The sequence below is a fragment of the Tauraco erythrolophus genome, chromosome 4, assembly GCF_009769465.1.
Source record: "Tauraco erythrolophus isolate bTauEry1 chromosome 4, bTauEry1.pri, whole genome shotgun sequence".
In the NCBI taxonomy this organism is placed as follows: domain Eukaryota; kingdom Metazoa; phylum Chordata; class Aves; order Musophagiformes; family Musophagidae; genus Tauraco; species Tauraco erythrolophus.
Window position 1 is genome coordinate 75,570,336 of NC_141468.1, and position 14,298 is coordinate 75,584,633.

The following is a 14,298-nucleotide window of genomic DNA, read 5'->3' on the forward strand; positions in this document are numbered from 1 at the left end:
CGTGCTGGGGGCGCGCTGTTGGCGGCGCCGCCCGTCGCCTCCTGAGGGGAGAGGCCGTGGGCGGCGGTGGGTCGAGCGCACGCGGAGGGGGGGTTCATCTCCCTCGGAGGACAAACTAGTAAAATCTACTCCTCGATTATTTAAATCTTGTGAGGCGGCGTGAGGTTCATGGGCTGAGGGCCTCAGCTCCTTGCCCACTGCTGCAGGGATGGGTTACCTGAAGCTGCTGGTGATGAAGGACTTCAAGTCATGGCGGGGGCAGCAGGTTATCGGCCCCTTCATGAAGTTCAACTGCATCATCGGGCCCAATGGATCAGGTAGCAGGCTGGGGCAGCGGAGGGGGGATCAGCTGGTGGTGCTGCTTCTGCACTGTAGCTGCCAGGATTGAAGTTTCATTTGTGGAGTCTTTGCCTGGTCTTTTCTGTGAACACCACAGGCCTGAGGAGGAGGAAACGGTAGCTGTGTGAGTGGAGTGATCCAGGTGCAGGCTGAGGAATTGGGCTGCTACAGCTGCACTGCGTGGGTGAGAACGGTGGTAGCTGGCTGTTGAGTAGGGTTGCAGGGCTTTGTGGAGAGGAAGTAAAGACTCTTATAGGCCTGCTTAAAGTCACGCATGCACCTGAGGAGGTGGCTGCACAAGCAAGGTGTTGGAGGCTCTTTGTCTGCTGTTGCTTCTTCCAACTGAAAACAAAGATTTTCCCAACATGACAGGACAGAAGTGGGTGGTTGAAATAATTTCCATTTCTAGTTGTCTTCTCTGTTATTTCCAGCTGTTGTAGAATGAGTGGCTTGCAAACAGCACACCTTGCCTCTGCCATTCCAGTTAGTAGCTCAGTTTACTGAGGTCACATAAAGATGGTTTTACTTTAATACACTGTGTTGTAAACTGTAGTAATGGAAAGCTGCTTCTTGATTTGAGTCTGGTCTTTGTCATGTGAGTAAATGCTTCTGGGAAAGAGATAGTAGCTTTGCAGGATGGTAACTGCTTTGTAGTTTAGCCTCCAAGAGCCTTTGTTTGTAGATGTGACTCCACATTGTTATGCTGTGGGTGCTGGAACTTTTTAAAATTTGATTCACTTCTTCTGAAAGTTTCATTCAATAAATGGTATTTTATCTTTTATTTGCCAGAGAACTCTATGGTAGGAGGTGAGGACTGTCCTAACTAAGAGCCACGAGGACGAGCTTAGAATTCGGTCTTAGTTTCCCCATTCTGTTAATGATTTAGATTTTTAGATCCTGTTGTTTCTTCCCTTATCTAATTGAAGTGAGATCTGTGAATGTAAATGACTATTATTTAGCATTATTATCGTATTCTTTATCATCCTATCCCCACTGTTCTCTATTGAAAAGTCTCAAAATTATGGATACTTTTTCCAAGTACTCTTCCAGTTAAATCTGAATATATTTTATAGATTAATACTGGGAGAAAAATTGTTAATATTGTGTAATCTCTGAATTGAGTTTTTTTTTATTTACATATTTTCCCCCTAGTATTCTTGCTTTACTGATATTTTGGAGAACAAGTCAAAATATTGCTAAAGTAGCAAGGTTGAATGCAGAAAATAATTAAGCTATCAACAGAAGTGCTCAATTATGATTGAGCACAAGTGCTCAATGCTCAAAGGGAAAAGCAAAAAGAGAATTCAATGAAGAGAATTCCTTTTCTAAGGAGTACAATCAGAGAACTTTGCTGTGGTGAATGGGTCTGGGAAAGGACTTGTGTTTTTTAGAACACTGGAGTTCTAGTGGAAAAATTCTAGTTCTGTGATAGAGTGCTTATGTAGCAAACCTCAGTGACTGTGTTATATAAAGGAAACTACCAAGAATTATGATATTGCTCGTTGAGTTTAAGTAATGACCTCTAGAGATGCCTGTATAAGAAAAATTTGTTCAACAAGGCAAAATAAGTAACAAATTGGTTTTGTGATGATTTTTATTACAGTCAAGGTTGTCATCTATTGCCAGTGTGTTACATCTTAGAAATTTATTTCTGTATTATGTGCAATATTTTTCTCTTCAATGAAATACAAAATTAGAAATAGAATTAATACTCTTGCATTTATGTATATGTTTTTTAGCTAATTATTAATCAGATGCCTGTTTTCATTTCTGCCATGTCAAAGCAATTTGTTTTTTTTAAGGAAAATCTAACATAATGGATGCTGTTAGTTTTGTGATGTGTGAAAAGACATCTAATTTGAGAGTTAAAAGTGTTAGAGAACTTATTCATGGAGCACATGTTGGAAAACCAGTTTCTTCTACAGCTAGTGTGAAGATAGTATATTGTGAAGATGATGAGGAAGAAAAAACATTTGCAAGAGTTATCCGTGGTATGTAGTAGATTCTATTGCATGTAGTTTCTGTTGGCTCATATATGAAAAATGGAGACCAAGAATATTCAACTTTGAATTTCAGTGCCTAATATTCTCTCATATTTGGGTGCATTAAGCCCATGAGTATTGCAATACTTCCTGTAGTCCTTCAGTGGCATTTTGATAGCCAAGTGTTACAATTGAAAAAACGTACTGAGGCAAAGTTAAAAATGAAACAAGTTGTTAATACACGTTTTTTGCTTCATACTTCAATCTGTAGATTTTTCACTTGGAATATGTAGATGGTGTAGGCTCTAGATAATGGGGTCTGACACCTTACTGTAGGCATGAGCACTTAAGAATCTACCTTTTGATATAATATCTTTTGATGAATATCTTTTGGAAGTATGCAGCTAGAATTTTCATACAGGAAAAAGAAATTATTGGAACATCTAAAGGAATAACTGAAAACTATTCTTTGAGGAAATCGCTCAGTTAAATTGTTCCACTGATTTTATTCTTTTTCTATTGATTTTGTGTTTTAGGCATTATTATAGTAATTTTTTCTTTCTTTCCTCCTTCAGATAGTTGCTCTGAATATCTTTTCAATGATAAATCTGTCAGCCGATCTACTTACATATCTGAGCTTGAAAAAATAGGCATACTTGTCAAAGCTAGGAATTGTCTTATTTTTCAGGTGAGCATTTAAGGCACTTCATAAAGAACATAAAAGCTTCTCAGATTGTTTCATAGGAATAAACAGTTATCTATTTGACAGAAAAGAGGGCGCCCTTAGCTAATTTCAAACCGATAGAAATAATGGGGTTTGTGTGTACATGAGTGCACTGGTAAGAAGGAAGCTAATCTGGAAGAAATCGAGTACTTGGTGGTGTTCAGAGTACATAAGAAAATGTAGGTCCGTCTAAATGTTTAGTGTATTAAATTCTAGGACTGTTATAAATAGGAAAAGATAATTTTGTCTTAAACCACTCCTGTTAGTCAAGATGAATGAAAATTTATAAGATTTTTTTTTTTAAATTGCGGGTTTGAAAACCCTACTGGGTTATTAGTTCACAAATATTTAATGATATAGGTCAGTAATGTCACATACTTATGATGAGTGTATTGCACAGGATTGTCTTCCTTACAGTTGCTGAGAAAAATTCTCAACGAAGAACTTTTTATTCCCTTTTATAGAAGCCCTATGTATGGATTCTTATTGTGATAATAGTCTCTATGATGAGGGCATTTGCCCACTCTACAAGTAGAATGAAATCACAAAACTTATTTCCTACACTTTACTGAAAATGGCAATTCCTTCAGATCAGTGAAGATTTGAGCAGCTGATGCATGAACAAAACCTGTGCGTCATTAACTTCAGGAGTTATGTAATCTTCTGGTGCATTGATTTCAGCTGTTTTGCTGAAAGAGGGGGGTATGTTAGTTGATTTTTCATTGAAAATGAGTTTAAGTTCATTTAAAGAAGCTAACAAGATTTTTAATTTTTTTATTCTGATACTGCTCACTGATTTGTGCAGGTAGATTTAGTTCGAAGGTGTTTTTCATAGACTATCTGACATTCTAAAATGTGATGTCATTTAATTAGGTGAGGTGTCTAGGTGCTACTTGTTTTGGTACCAAACTTTTCTTTGGGTTTGAACCTACAAGTATTTCCATCCAATTCTGTTAAACTTTATATATATCAGGAAATAAATCTGTACTATATTCTCATAGAGAAGAAATTCATCAATAGACAACATAATGATCTGCAATGCTGTGGTTGTTTTTGGGTGGATTGTTTTGCAATTTTGTTTTAGGGAACAGTAGAATCAATTGCAATGAAGAAGCCAAAGGAGAGAACTCAACTTTTTGAACGAATTAGTAATTCATGGGAATATGCTGAAGACTATGAACAAAAAAAGAAAAAAATGCACGAAGCAGAACAGGATGCACAATTTAATTATAACAAGAAAAAAAACTGTTGCAGCGGAACGCAAACAAGCAAAGATAGAGAAAGAGGAGGTAAGTTAAAGTTTTTCCTTTTTTGCGTGTTAAGATCTCTGATTTTGCATCTTTTATCAACTTAAATACAGGTTTTCTTAAAAAAATAAATGTATGCTTTTCAATATGGTATCGTATATAATAATTTAGGATAACGTAAAAGGATAGAGCAATACATATAATAAAATATAAATAAATGAAAGTGTATATTTGCCAGGATAGTTAAGTGTTGACTTACATTTTTGAGTTTTAAGTTTTAGTGCACATTACTGGAATTACAGCTACTGGTACATCATCTTACATCACTTTGGATTTGAAATTAAACTGCTACTGATTAAAAATCTTGTTTATAAACCTAAATAGAATTTTATTGTTGGTAGGCAGAGCATTACCAGATGCTTATCAATGAACTGGATGAAGAAAGGATACAGTTGCAGCTTTTCCGGCTTTATCACAATGAAAAAAACATTGACTTTGTGAAAAAAAGTTTGGATGAAAAGAATATGGAGACTAGTATCAAGAAAGACGCTCTTTCTAGAGCAGAAGATGCTTTTAGAGCTAAGAAAAAAGTGCTTGGTGCACTAAACAGAGACCAACAGCATATGGAAAGAGATATGAAGTAGGTTTTCCAATCAGACTCTCTGATAGTTGAGTTAAAGCATAGTCTACACTGGGAATTGTTTGGCAGGTGTGCATTTCCTGTTGAAGCAGTTGGGTGATATTCCAATGCCATAAAGTCAGTTTGTAGCAGTCTGCTAAAGTACTATCAAGGCATTGATTTCACTTCCACCACCATGCCCAGGTTGTTATTAATTTCATTATATAAATTCTTGTTTGCTACTAAATTTTTTAGAAGGTTATGGTTCACTATTTAAATTTCTATTTTCAGTGAATATTAAAAAAAAAAAAAAAATCACCTGTGGGTATGTAACCTTGCAGTTGTCAGTTGGTTTGACAACTGATTATTTGTTTGCGTATGTGGGTGGGGGGGGTGGTTGTTCTTTCTTTTGGTGTGGTTTTGTTGTTTTGGATGTGTTTTGTGGTTGATTGGAGTGGGTTGGTTAGTTGTTTTGTATTGGTTTATTTTGCTTGTTGTGGTTTGGTTTGTGTGGTGGTTTGTGTTGTGTTTTGTTGTGGTGTTTTTTTTTTGTTTTTTTTTAGGTCTCTGGAAGCATCACTGATTCAGCAGAGACCTCTCTATATAAAAGCAAAGGAAAACACCTCCTACCAAATCAAGAAAGTAGAAATGTCTAAAAAATCTCTAAGGGACAAGGAGAAATCCTGTGATAAGGAAAAGCAGAACATAAAAGAACTTGAGATAGAATTGAATGATATTGAGAAGGCATGGAGAGCGTTTGAGAAGAAAACTGAAGAGGAGATACTGCAGAGAGCAGCACATATTGAGCTGGAAGAAAGTCAGGTGAATTGGGAGGGGGCCCAAAAGTACTGTTTACTAGTGAAGTCTGAAAATCCCCACTGATGGCAGAGAAACCATTGTTTCATCGATAACCTGTAGTTCCTAATGATCTCTTGGCTTTTGAGCTCAAACAAAAACAAAATTGTAATTTTTGCTTAGAGACTTTTTCAGCAGATGAAGAGAAATGATGATGAAGGCTCTTGGGGGAGTGGGCTGTCTCCTTTAAGGAGGAGGCATGAAAGTCAGATCTCACAGAAGTTCCAAATGTGGAATGCTTCTGGGAAATAAATCTAAGTTGCATTGAGATTTAGAAACTCACCATTGTGAGATGGGAAATGGTAAGCATCTCTTGTAGGGTGTGAAGTGCATCTTCTAAGCAATGTGGGAAGGTACTTTATTAGAGGAAGCAATGAACTTCCGGTGAAAAGTTGAGAACGATGGATATTTCAGAAGGGTTGTAAACAGGGACTGTTATCTGTGGATTAGGATTACAACTACATGTAATTACCCATGGTCAGGTTATCCTCTCTGGTTTGTTTTCCGCGCCCCCCCCTCCTTTTGTCGTGGAAGTCCACATGGTACATTATGTGACAGTAGGATAGAAAACATCCAGTCGAGTCGCAGAGTAAGAGGATAATTTTTAAGAAATGGCTTGTCATCTGAGGCACAGAAATGTCTTCAATTAGGAAAAAACAAGAATCAATAAAAATACAAACAAGACTTGGTAGTACACATACGTCCTACTGTAGGTCAGAATCTAAAACTGAGGTCACTCACTTGTGAGCTATTTTAAGTTGTTTGAGAAGGAAGGGACTGCATAACTTACCTTCTTCAAATGTGAATTTACAGTGATCATTGCAACCATATGGCTGGAAACGCTTTTAAAACTAGATGCTAGCTTCTCTCCTCTGTCTCTTCCTTAAAAGAGTTTCTGATTAATTAATAGAGAACCTGCAGAGTTGTTCTTTTAGTTTGTGAATCTTACAGAATCATAGAATGGTTCGGCTTGGAAGGGACCTCAAAGGTCATCTAGTTCCAACCTCCCTGCCCTGGGCAGGGAAACCTTCCACTACACCAGGCTGCTCAATGCCTCAGCCAACCTGGCCTTGAACACTTCCAGGGATGGGACATCCACAACTCCTCTGGGAAACCTGTTCCAATGCCTCACTTCCTACTCTGCACTTTAACAGCATTTGGTCAGTTAGTCATAACTTTGCAGATTGTGTAAAAGTTTGTTTTACATGATCACATTTTAAAAAATTGATAACATGAGAATGTTGTAGTTGTATACCAGAACTTGCACTAATTTTGTGCTGTGTAAACACTTAGTGTTAAGATTAACTGTGAACTACTGTAAACTTTATAAACTTTCCTGAAAAATAAGTCATTAGAAGTGTAAAACAAGACAGTAGGCTAGCACTATTAAGTGTAAGCTTTGGGTTGAATCCTTCTCTGATAAAGTGTAACTTCCGATAATGCAATTAGTAGCTGGAAAGGTCTTCTGGAGAACTGGGTAGTTTTCATAAGCTTAATTATGGTAAAGTAGCAATTATTAATTGAGGCTGTAACATGAGTCTTCCCAGTTTCAGTGGAGTGAAATTTCTTTTTTTCTGTTACTCGTCCAGTTGGAGCGCTATAAAGAGCTAAAGGAAATAGCAAGAAAGAAAGTAGCTACTCTGACTCAACAGCTAGAAAAACTTCGTTGGGAGGAAAAAGCAGATCAAGAAAGGCTGAAACTTAATCGAAGGAAGAAAAAAGAAATTGAGGTATTTGTATCAAGCTAGAGTTATGTTTTAAGGAGAAAATATTTCTCTACTCCTCTCTCTGGTATAATGTCTATATAAATGTGTTAAATGCTTTGACATAAGCAAATCCTCAGCAAAGGAGATTCATTGCAAGTGTTAGTTCAGTTTTCATATTGGAACAAGTTAGTGAAATGGCTTCTAAATTTGTTCAGAGAATGGTTGCGTGGGTCCACAGTGAGAATTTGGTTTTGAATAATAATACTGTAATATCTTACAGTTACTGTAAGATATATATATCTTACAGTTACTGTAATAAAACTGTAATATCTTACAGTTATTCAGAACAAAGCTTAACTGTAGTCAGTTTCTGGTTTTATAAGTGTAGTTTTTCTTTCTGAGATGTCCTACCGCTGTTGTACATCTGTATGATACTCGCACCTTTTACAGGTTCGTTTCGAATATCTACATTTTTCACTATGACTTGGTCGCCATGCCTGATGTTCTCTTTTGGAAAAAATTATTTCGCAACACATTGTTCAACTTCGCATGTTGCTTCTGATAGAAGTGGAAAGGACAGACGCTCAGCTGACGATCTGTCTTTTGCTGGAAACCTTGCCCTATTAGTTGTTTTGATTTTTTTTTTTTTACTTTTTTTTCCCAAACTATGCTAACCTTGCGGTTCTGTCACCTACTAAGAAGTTAGAGAGGCAACATGCATTTTTTCACTGTTTAGTTATGAAGTGAATGTTTGGAGGAGACTCGTTAAGTTCAGAAAACTTAAAAATCCATCAGATGGGACTTTACCAGTTCTGCATTTCCTGACACCTCATTCTTGTACATAGAAACTTGCTTGTATGGAAAAGCCTGTATTTTACTGGATATCTATGAGGATGTATGGTCATCCTTGCCGTGATATCTAAGTTAACACTTGTACATCTAGAAGTGAAATAAATTCTATTACTTGTGCTTTTAAAACACTGTAAATCCCATTATACTGGTGAGAAGGAAACAGAGGTACTTGAGAGTGCTTAAAATGCATGTCTGACCATTCAGAGTTGGCATTGCTTACCTGTACTGTCGTTTGGTGGTCACTCCTCACAATTCAGCATATGTGTGACCACGTCTAGCATGTCTGTCCAGTTCTGGGCTCCCCAGTTCAAGAAAGATACTGGCATCTTGAAGTGAGTCCGGCAAAGAGCCACTGAGCTGGCTGGGGCTGGAGCACCTGGCTTACGAGGAGAGGCTGAGAGAACTGGATCTGTGCAGCCTAGGGGAGACCTGATTGCTGTCTGCAATTACCTCATGTGAGAGCACGAATATGGTAGAGCCATGCTCTTTCTAGAGGTGCACAGTGATAGAACAGGCGACAACAGGTGCAACTTAAAATGTGGGAGATTCTGAATAGCTGTTAGGTAAACTGTTTCATCTTGAGGATAGTCAAACATTGAAGCAGGTGCACAAAGAGATTGTGGACTCTCCATCCCTAAAGCTATTCAAAGGGTCACAAGGATTTCAGAAGGTAAATTAAGGCTTAAAATGTGTAGGTAACAATATCTTCTTTTTCTTTCATTTCCTTTAGTTAATGTATCTTTGTTCAATTTGAGTAACTGAAAATACCTGTTTTGTTTTTTACTACAATGCTTTTGTATTGGGTTGGAACCTCTGTGTCAACTTCTTTATCTGTCCTTCTTAGGAAAAAGCTGCTATTAAAGTTGGGCCAAGAAAAGCAATTGTTTTAACACCTATAATTTACTAACACTATATTGAAAGTTGTTTTATTTGATAGTATCATGTTTCTTTGTCATGAAGAGGCTTTCTCTGAACTGTAGCTTAACATGAAAATCCAGTGATAGCCCTGATAAAATCATTTTCCTTTGTTGTTCATGGTACAATTTGGCATCTACTATTGAAAAAGAGATGCTATTACCTCAGCATGAAATACCAGCAAAGCAGAAGAGAGAGTCTCAGTACTTGTTCTGAATTAAGAGCTTTATATCGTGCTATAAAACTGTCGTTTTCCTCTGGTTTGTTTTCAATACGTTCTATTTGTGATTGCATAGGAAAACATTAAACAAACTGTGGAACAGATAGAAGATCATAAAAAACGAATAGAGAAGTTGGAAGAATATGCCAAGATATGCACGTATGTTTAAAAAATAAAAAGCTAATTGGATTTCTTGTGTATTATACATTTTCAAATTAACGTAGCAGGTTTCTAATTCTTTCCTATTCTTTCAAATTTTAATAAGAACTAGAATTCTTAATAATTCTAATTAATATTTACGTTACTTTAGCTGTCAAAATAAAGTAGGAAATATGATGAGTCATCCATATTTTGTTTGAAACTAATTTTATAATTGCTTCTAATTTCTTGTAGGTGTGCAAATTATGTCACTACAGGTAGGGTATGGGTCTGTTAGTGTACAAATGCTGGGTCAGAGAACAGGGCGGTTCTGTAGTTGTGCCTCTCTAGGAAGCGGTTAATACTTACGTTGGATATCAGGAGCACAGTTCAGTTCTTGCTTCATGGATCTTGTCTCCTACCTGATTTTTTTGCTCTTTGTGAAATAAGGTATATAAACCCTTTGTTGAGCAGCTTGAACTGACTTTGACATTAGCCTGTGCTTTGTGCAAGAGGTCAGTCTGTGATCTCCAGAGACTTTTTCCCTGCCTGTCTTTTCCTGTGCATCTGCAATGTGTGCTTTGGCTTAATGCTGTTTGTTTTGGAGCTGTCGAAGTTCTGCCATGGACAGGGAGCAGCAAATCCGTTGTGATCTGGTGGGATACAACTACTTAATTAAAATAATTTTACAGTAGAGTGTGGTAGAGCCTTAGTGACTTTGGTAAGTGTGTAAAATTTTAGAGTCATAATTTTGCATGAAAATTCATAGTCCTTAGTTTTATAATATCAGACCTTTTCTTGATGGAGGATAAAACAGTATGATTGCTTGTTACACAGGCAAAAAACTCTCACTTGAACTCAATTTTGAAACCTTAAAAATAGCTTATACTATGGAAAGCAACTTGTGTAAGTAGCAGCTTCTTGTAGATACTTGAAATATTTAATGATTTTTCATAGCCTGTGACCATAGAATTACTTTAATTTTATAAGCTAAAAGCTTGGATAAATGAAATAGTAAATTGCTTTCCTATTTTTGCTTCTGTCTAAAGTGAGTCATTAGCAGAGAAAAAACAGCAAGTGGAAGCACTAACTGAGGAAATAGAAAGTTCAACGGTACGAATGGCTGAAGTGAATGAAGAATTGAACAAAATAGTTGGTGAACTACAGAATGCCAAAATCGATTACCATGAAGGAAGGCGTCAGCAAATGAGAGCAGAGATCCTGGAGAGTCTCAAAAGGCTGTATCCAGATTCTGTGGTAATCGAATGGCCTTATTCAAATGCCCTATTTTAGAATTAAGATTTAAGAGTTCTACTGTAGACTGAGTAAGCAGCTAGAGTAAATTGATCTGTCTTGAATATTATTTTAAACTTTAGGCTTGCTTGAGTGTACTTGGTGAAATAATATTACTGAAAGAATAGTACCATATACTGTCATTGGTTTTCGGTTTCCAGAAATATACAGATTACTGCTTACATCAAAGAATAACTTGCGGTTATCTCTTGTGGTTTTTGTGGTGTTGAATTTATTTACTTTTTCTTTTAGATTTTGTTTTCTTCTGTCCTCAAACATATTTTTGATGTACTTATTTTGAACAAATGAACGGGAAGTTTAGCTGTTAGACCATTTATTCCAGAAAGAATACTTCTTCCAAAGGCCAGTTTTTCATAGATGCATTCGATTTGTGTTACCAAGTGGTCCGTCTGCTTATCAGTTACCATATTTTGTTTAAATTACTTAATGGCATGACTGAAGAGTATTTTATGTGTTGATTCTGAATTGTCAGCAGACATTGATTGTTTTATGAGGCATGTTTACATCTTTTTATTGACACTTGAAAATATTTACTCCAACATTAGAAGCCATTCCAAATAAGAACTTTTTAATAAATCTGATCAATTGAATAGTTAGTCTCTGAGTATGTCTCAGTATAATCAATCCTTTTTGATATGCAGTCAGTTGAGATGTGCAAGCTGGAAATCTTTTTTTAAAAAAAAAAAAAATGCTTAGAAGGTGAAATATGTCTGCTTCCAAGTGGTGCCATAAGAACATAAAAAATAAAATGTTTTCAGTTGTTCTTTGCTTCTTCGTCTTCTGCAGAATCTCCTCAGAATCTTGCAAGTGTCTGATCCTGTTGTTTCCTCAAGAGATTAAGAAACTTGCTTTTCAACTGTTCTTCAGAACTTTTTCATCCGTGTTAACAAGGTGTTCCAAAAAATCAAAAAGAGTATTCGTATATCTCTGTGCTCAGTCTTTGCATTGTATGCCTAATTGAAAAGAGCTGGATCAGACTGGTGATACTTTGCTGGCTTAGGGGAGAGCTCATGTTCAGTATGTTATCTGTTGTTTTCCTTCAGCAGCCGCAAATTTAAGAGTGCTTACAGGGGGGATGGGTTCTAACAAATAAAAACTAGATGAGTCAAACTATCTCATTACAGAAAATCTTAATGATATCTGCTTCAGTTGTTACCCTTGTTCCTGCAATAGTTTTCCCAACACCAGTGTATGAGGCAACAGGGTTGCTTCTGAGCTGTGCCTTATGCTCTTGAGTACTAATTCCAGATTACTGAACACAATCCAAGTTAAAGTGTCGTGACCCTTCCATCCTGAGACATTTCATCTTCTGATAGTCCAATAAGTACTCTAGCAGAACTGGAGGAAATCTTAGTGTTGGTCTTCTGGATTTCATAGGCAAAAAATGGCGTACTGCTGTTTAGTTCTTACATCTGTTTTAAAGCTTCTGTTCTTTTGTTAAAACATGCTTGTGGTGGTTGGTGAACATTCCAGGTACTGGAATAGCCATGCAGCAATGTGATTGCTGCTGTATGAGTGTCGTGGGGATTTGTCTGATCAACAAAGCGAGTTTTACAGCTGACTACAGTTTTTACAATTTGATTTTCAAAACGGCATTCCTACATTAGTGGTTTTATTGCACAAGATTGCTATTGTTACGGATTCGGTTGGGTTGTCAATATTTGTTTTCACAGAAATCTGACATTCCATCTGGACTTAAATGCCTGTGTCTGAAAGTATGTAGATCCTTTTTATAGTTTTGCGTATCTGAACCATTACATGTCTGAGCTGCAGATAGAAACATCCAAGTAGATTACACTGTGTGAGAAAGCTGGGAAACTAAATAAAGACCTTTCTGGTGTTGAGTGTGACTCTTGCTTCTACTGCCTTTCAGAAAAGGGAGAACATTTGTCAAGCAAAGGGTAGGAAAAGATGTCATAGTAGGCTGTGATTTGATCTACTGGAAATTACCTTAATTATATCATTCATGAGACAATACTGTGGATGACCTGTCACATACAACTCTTGCAAGTTGTTTTCGTGTTCTCGGTTGTTTAAATTTCATGAGGATAAAACTGTAGATATGCAAGAGGACACCAGCAGCTGTATGTCAGCAAGCAGAAAATTGTTCTTGCATAAATTTACAGGTTATAATATTCAGAACGTGCATTAGTAGCTTTAATCATTCAGGGAAAGGTCAACTGTAGGCACAATTACAGAAATGGAACAAAAGATCTTTATGAAGCATGTACAGCAAAGGACTAGGTAGTTTTATCTATGAAGGTGCTATTTCAATGCATGGAAAAACAGGCTTGATTATTTGAAATATGCAGTACAAGAAAAGCAGGTTTTATTCTTTTCATGCTACTAAAGTAAGCCGATACTTCCTTTTTGGGTTGAAACTGGAATACTGTGTCTCTTGCTACCATTTGCCAGATAACATTTCTCTTTTATTTAAGGCCTTATTGTCATTCAAAGATCTTGTTGTGTGTTAGGTACTTTGTTTCTCTCCAAAAATGATGCTAACTTTGCTATTGTCACTCTGTCATACTTCTAGAAGTGTATGCCAGAGGTTGTAAGTAAAACATGGAGATATGTAACTGTAACTTGAGGGGAAAAAATGAAATCCTTTCAGATTTTGGAGGCATACATTGCTATTTGGATTGACTACTACAATTTCTATTTTTTCTGATGTACAGCTATCGTAAGAGACTGCAGCTCAGTATCTATCTCTGTAGATACATAACACATTCTTCTTGTTACTTCAGTATCTTGTATGCAGAAATATTATTTGCGGTCTAAAGTAACATATTGATATTTCCCCACGTTTTTTTATCTTCAGTTTGGAAGACTGCTCGACTTGTGTCATCCTATTCATAAAAAATATCAGCTTGCTGTTACCAAGGTATTCAGCAAATACATGACTGCCATTGTTGTTGCCACTGAAAAAACGGCAAGAGATTGCATTCGGTTCCTAAAACAAGAACGAGCTGAACCTGAAACTTTTCTTGCTTTGGATTACCTTGATGTAAGTACGTTTTTCTTTTCCCTATCATCAGCAAGTTAATACACTTATGAATCTTGATATTGGCTCATCTAAGCTTAACTAAAATAGGCTTAAGTGTCAAGGCAAAACACTTTCGAGGTGAACTTCATGAGTTGCTGTTGGCCCATTTCTCCAGCCTGTTGAGGTCCCTCTGGATGGTAGCATGACTGTCTGGCATATCGGCCATTCCTCCTCATTTTATGTCATCAGCAAACTTGCTGAGGGTACACTCTGCCCCAACATCCAGATAGTTAATGAAGATGTTAAACAGGATTGGTCTTAGTATTGACATGGCTAGTTACTGGCCTCCAACTAGACTTTGTGCCACCAATCACCACCCTGTGGGCCTGTCTGTTTTCAGT

General features: G+C 36.9%; 1 protein-coding gene across 1 annotated transcript in view; it reads left to right on the top strand.

Moving 5' to 3' along the window:
* Window positions 1–208: 208 nt before the first annotated feature.
* Window positions 209–14,298, top strand: part of SMC1B (structural maintenance of chromosomes 1B) — a 37,077-nt gene continuing 22,987 nt past the window's right edge. The window contains 11 exon segments of the mRNA XM_086610765.1: window positions 209–317; window positions 2,142–2,334; window positions 2,901–3,009; window positions 4,130–4,291; window positions 4,293–4,334; window positions 4,694–4,932; window positions 5,475–5,733; window positions 7,356–7,496; window positions 9,536–9,618; window positions 10,647–10,854; window positions 13,733–13,918. Coding sequence (XP_086466891.1) covers window positions 209–317; window positions 2,142–2,334; window positions 2,901–3,009; window positions 4,130–4,291; window positions 4,293–4,334; window positions 4,694–4,932; window positions 5,475–5,733; window positions 7,356–7,496; window positions 9,536–9,618; window positions 10,647–10,854; window positions 13,733–13,918 — 1,731 coding nt within the window.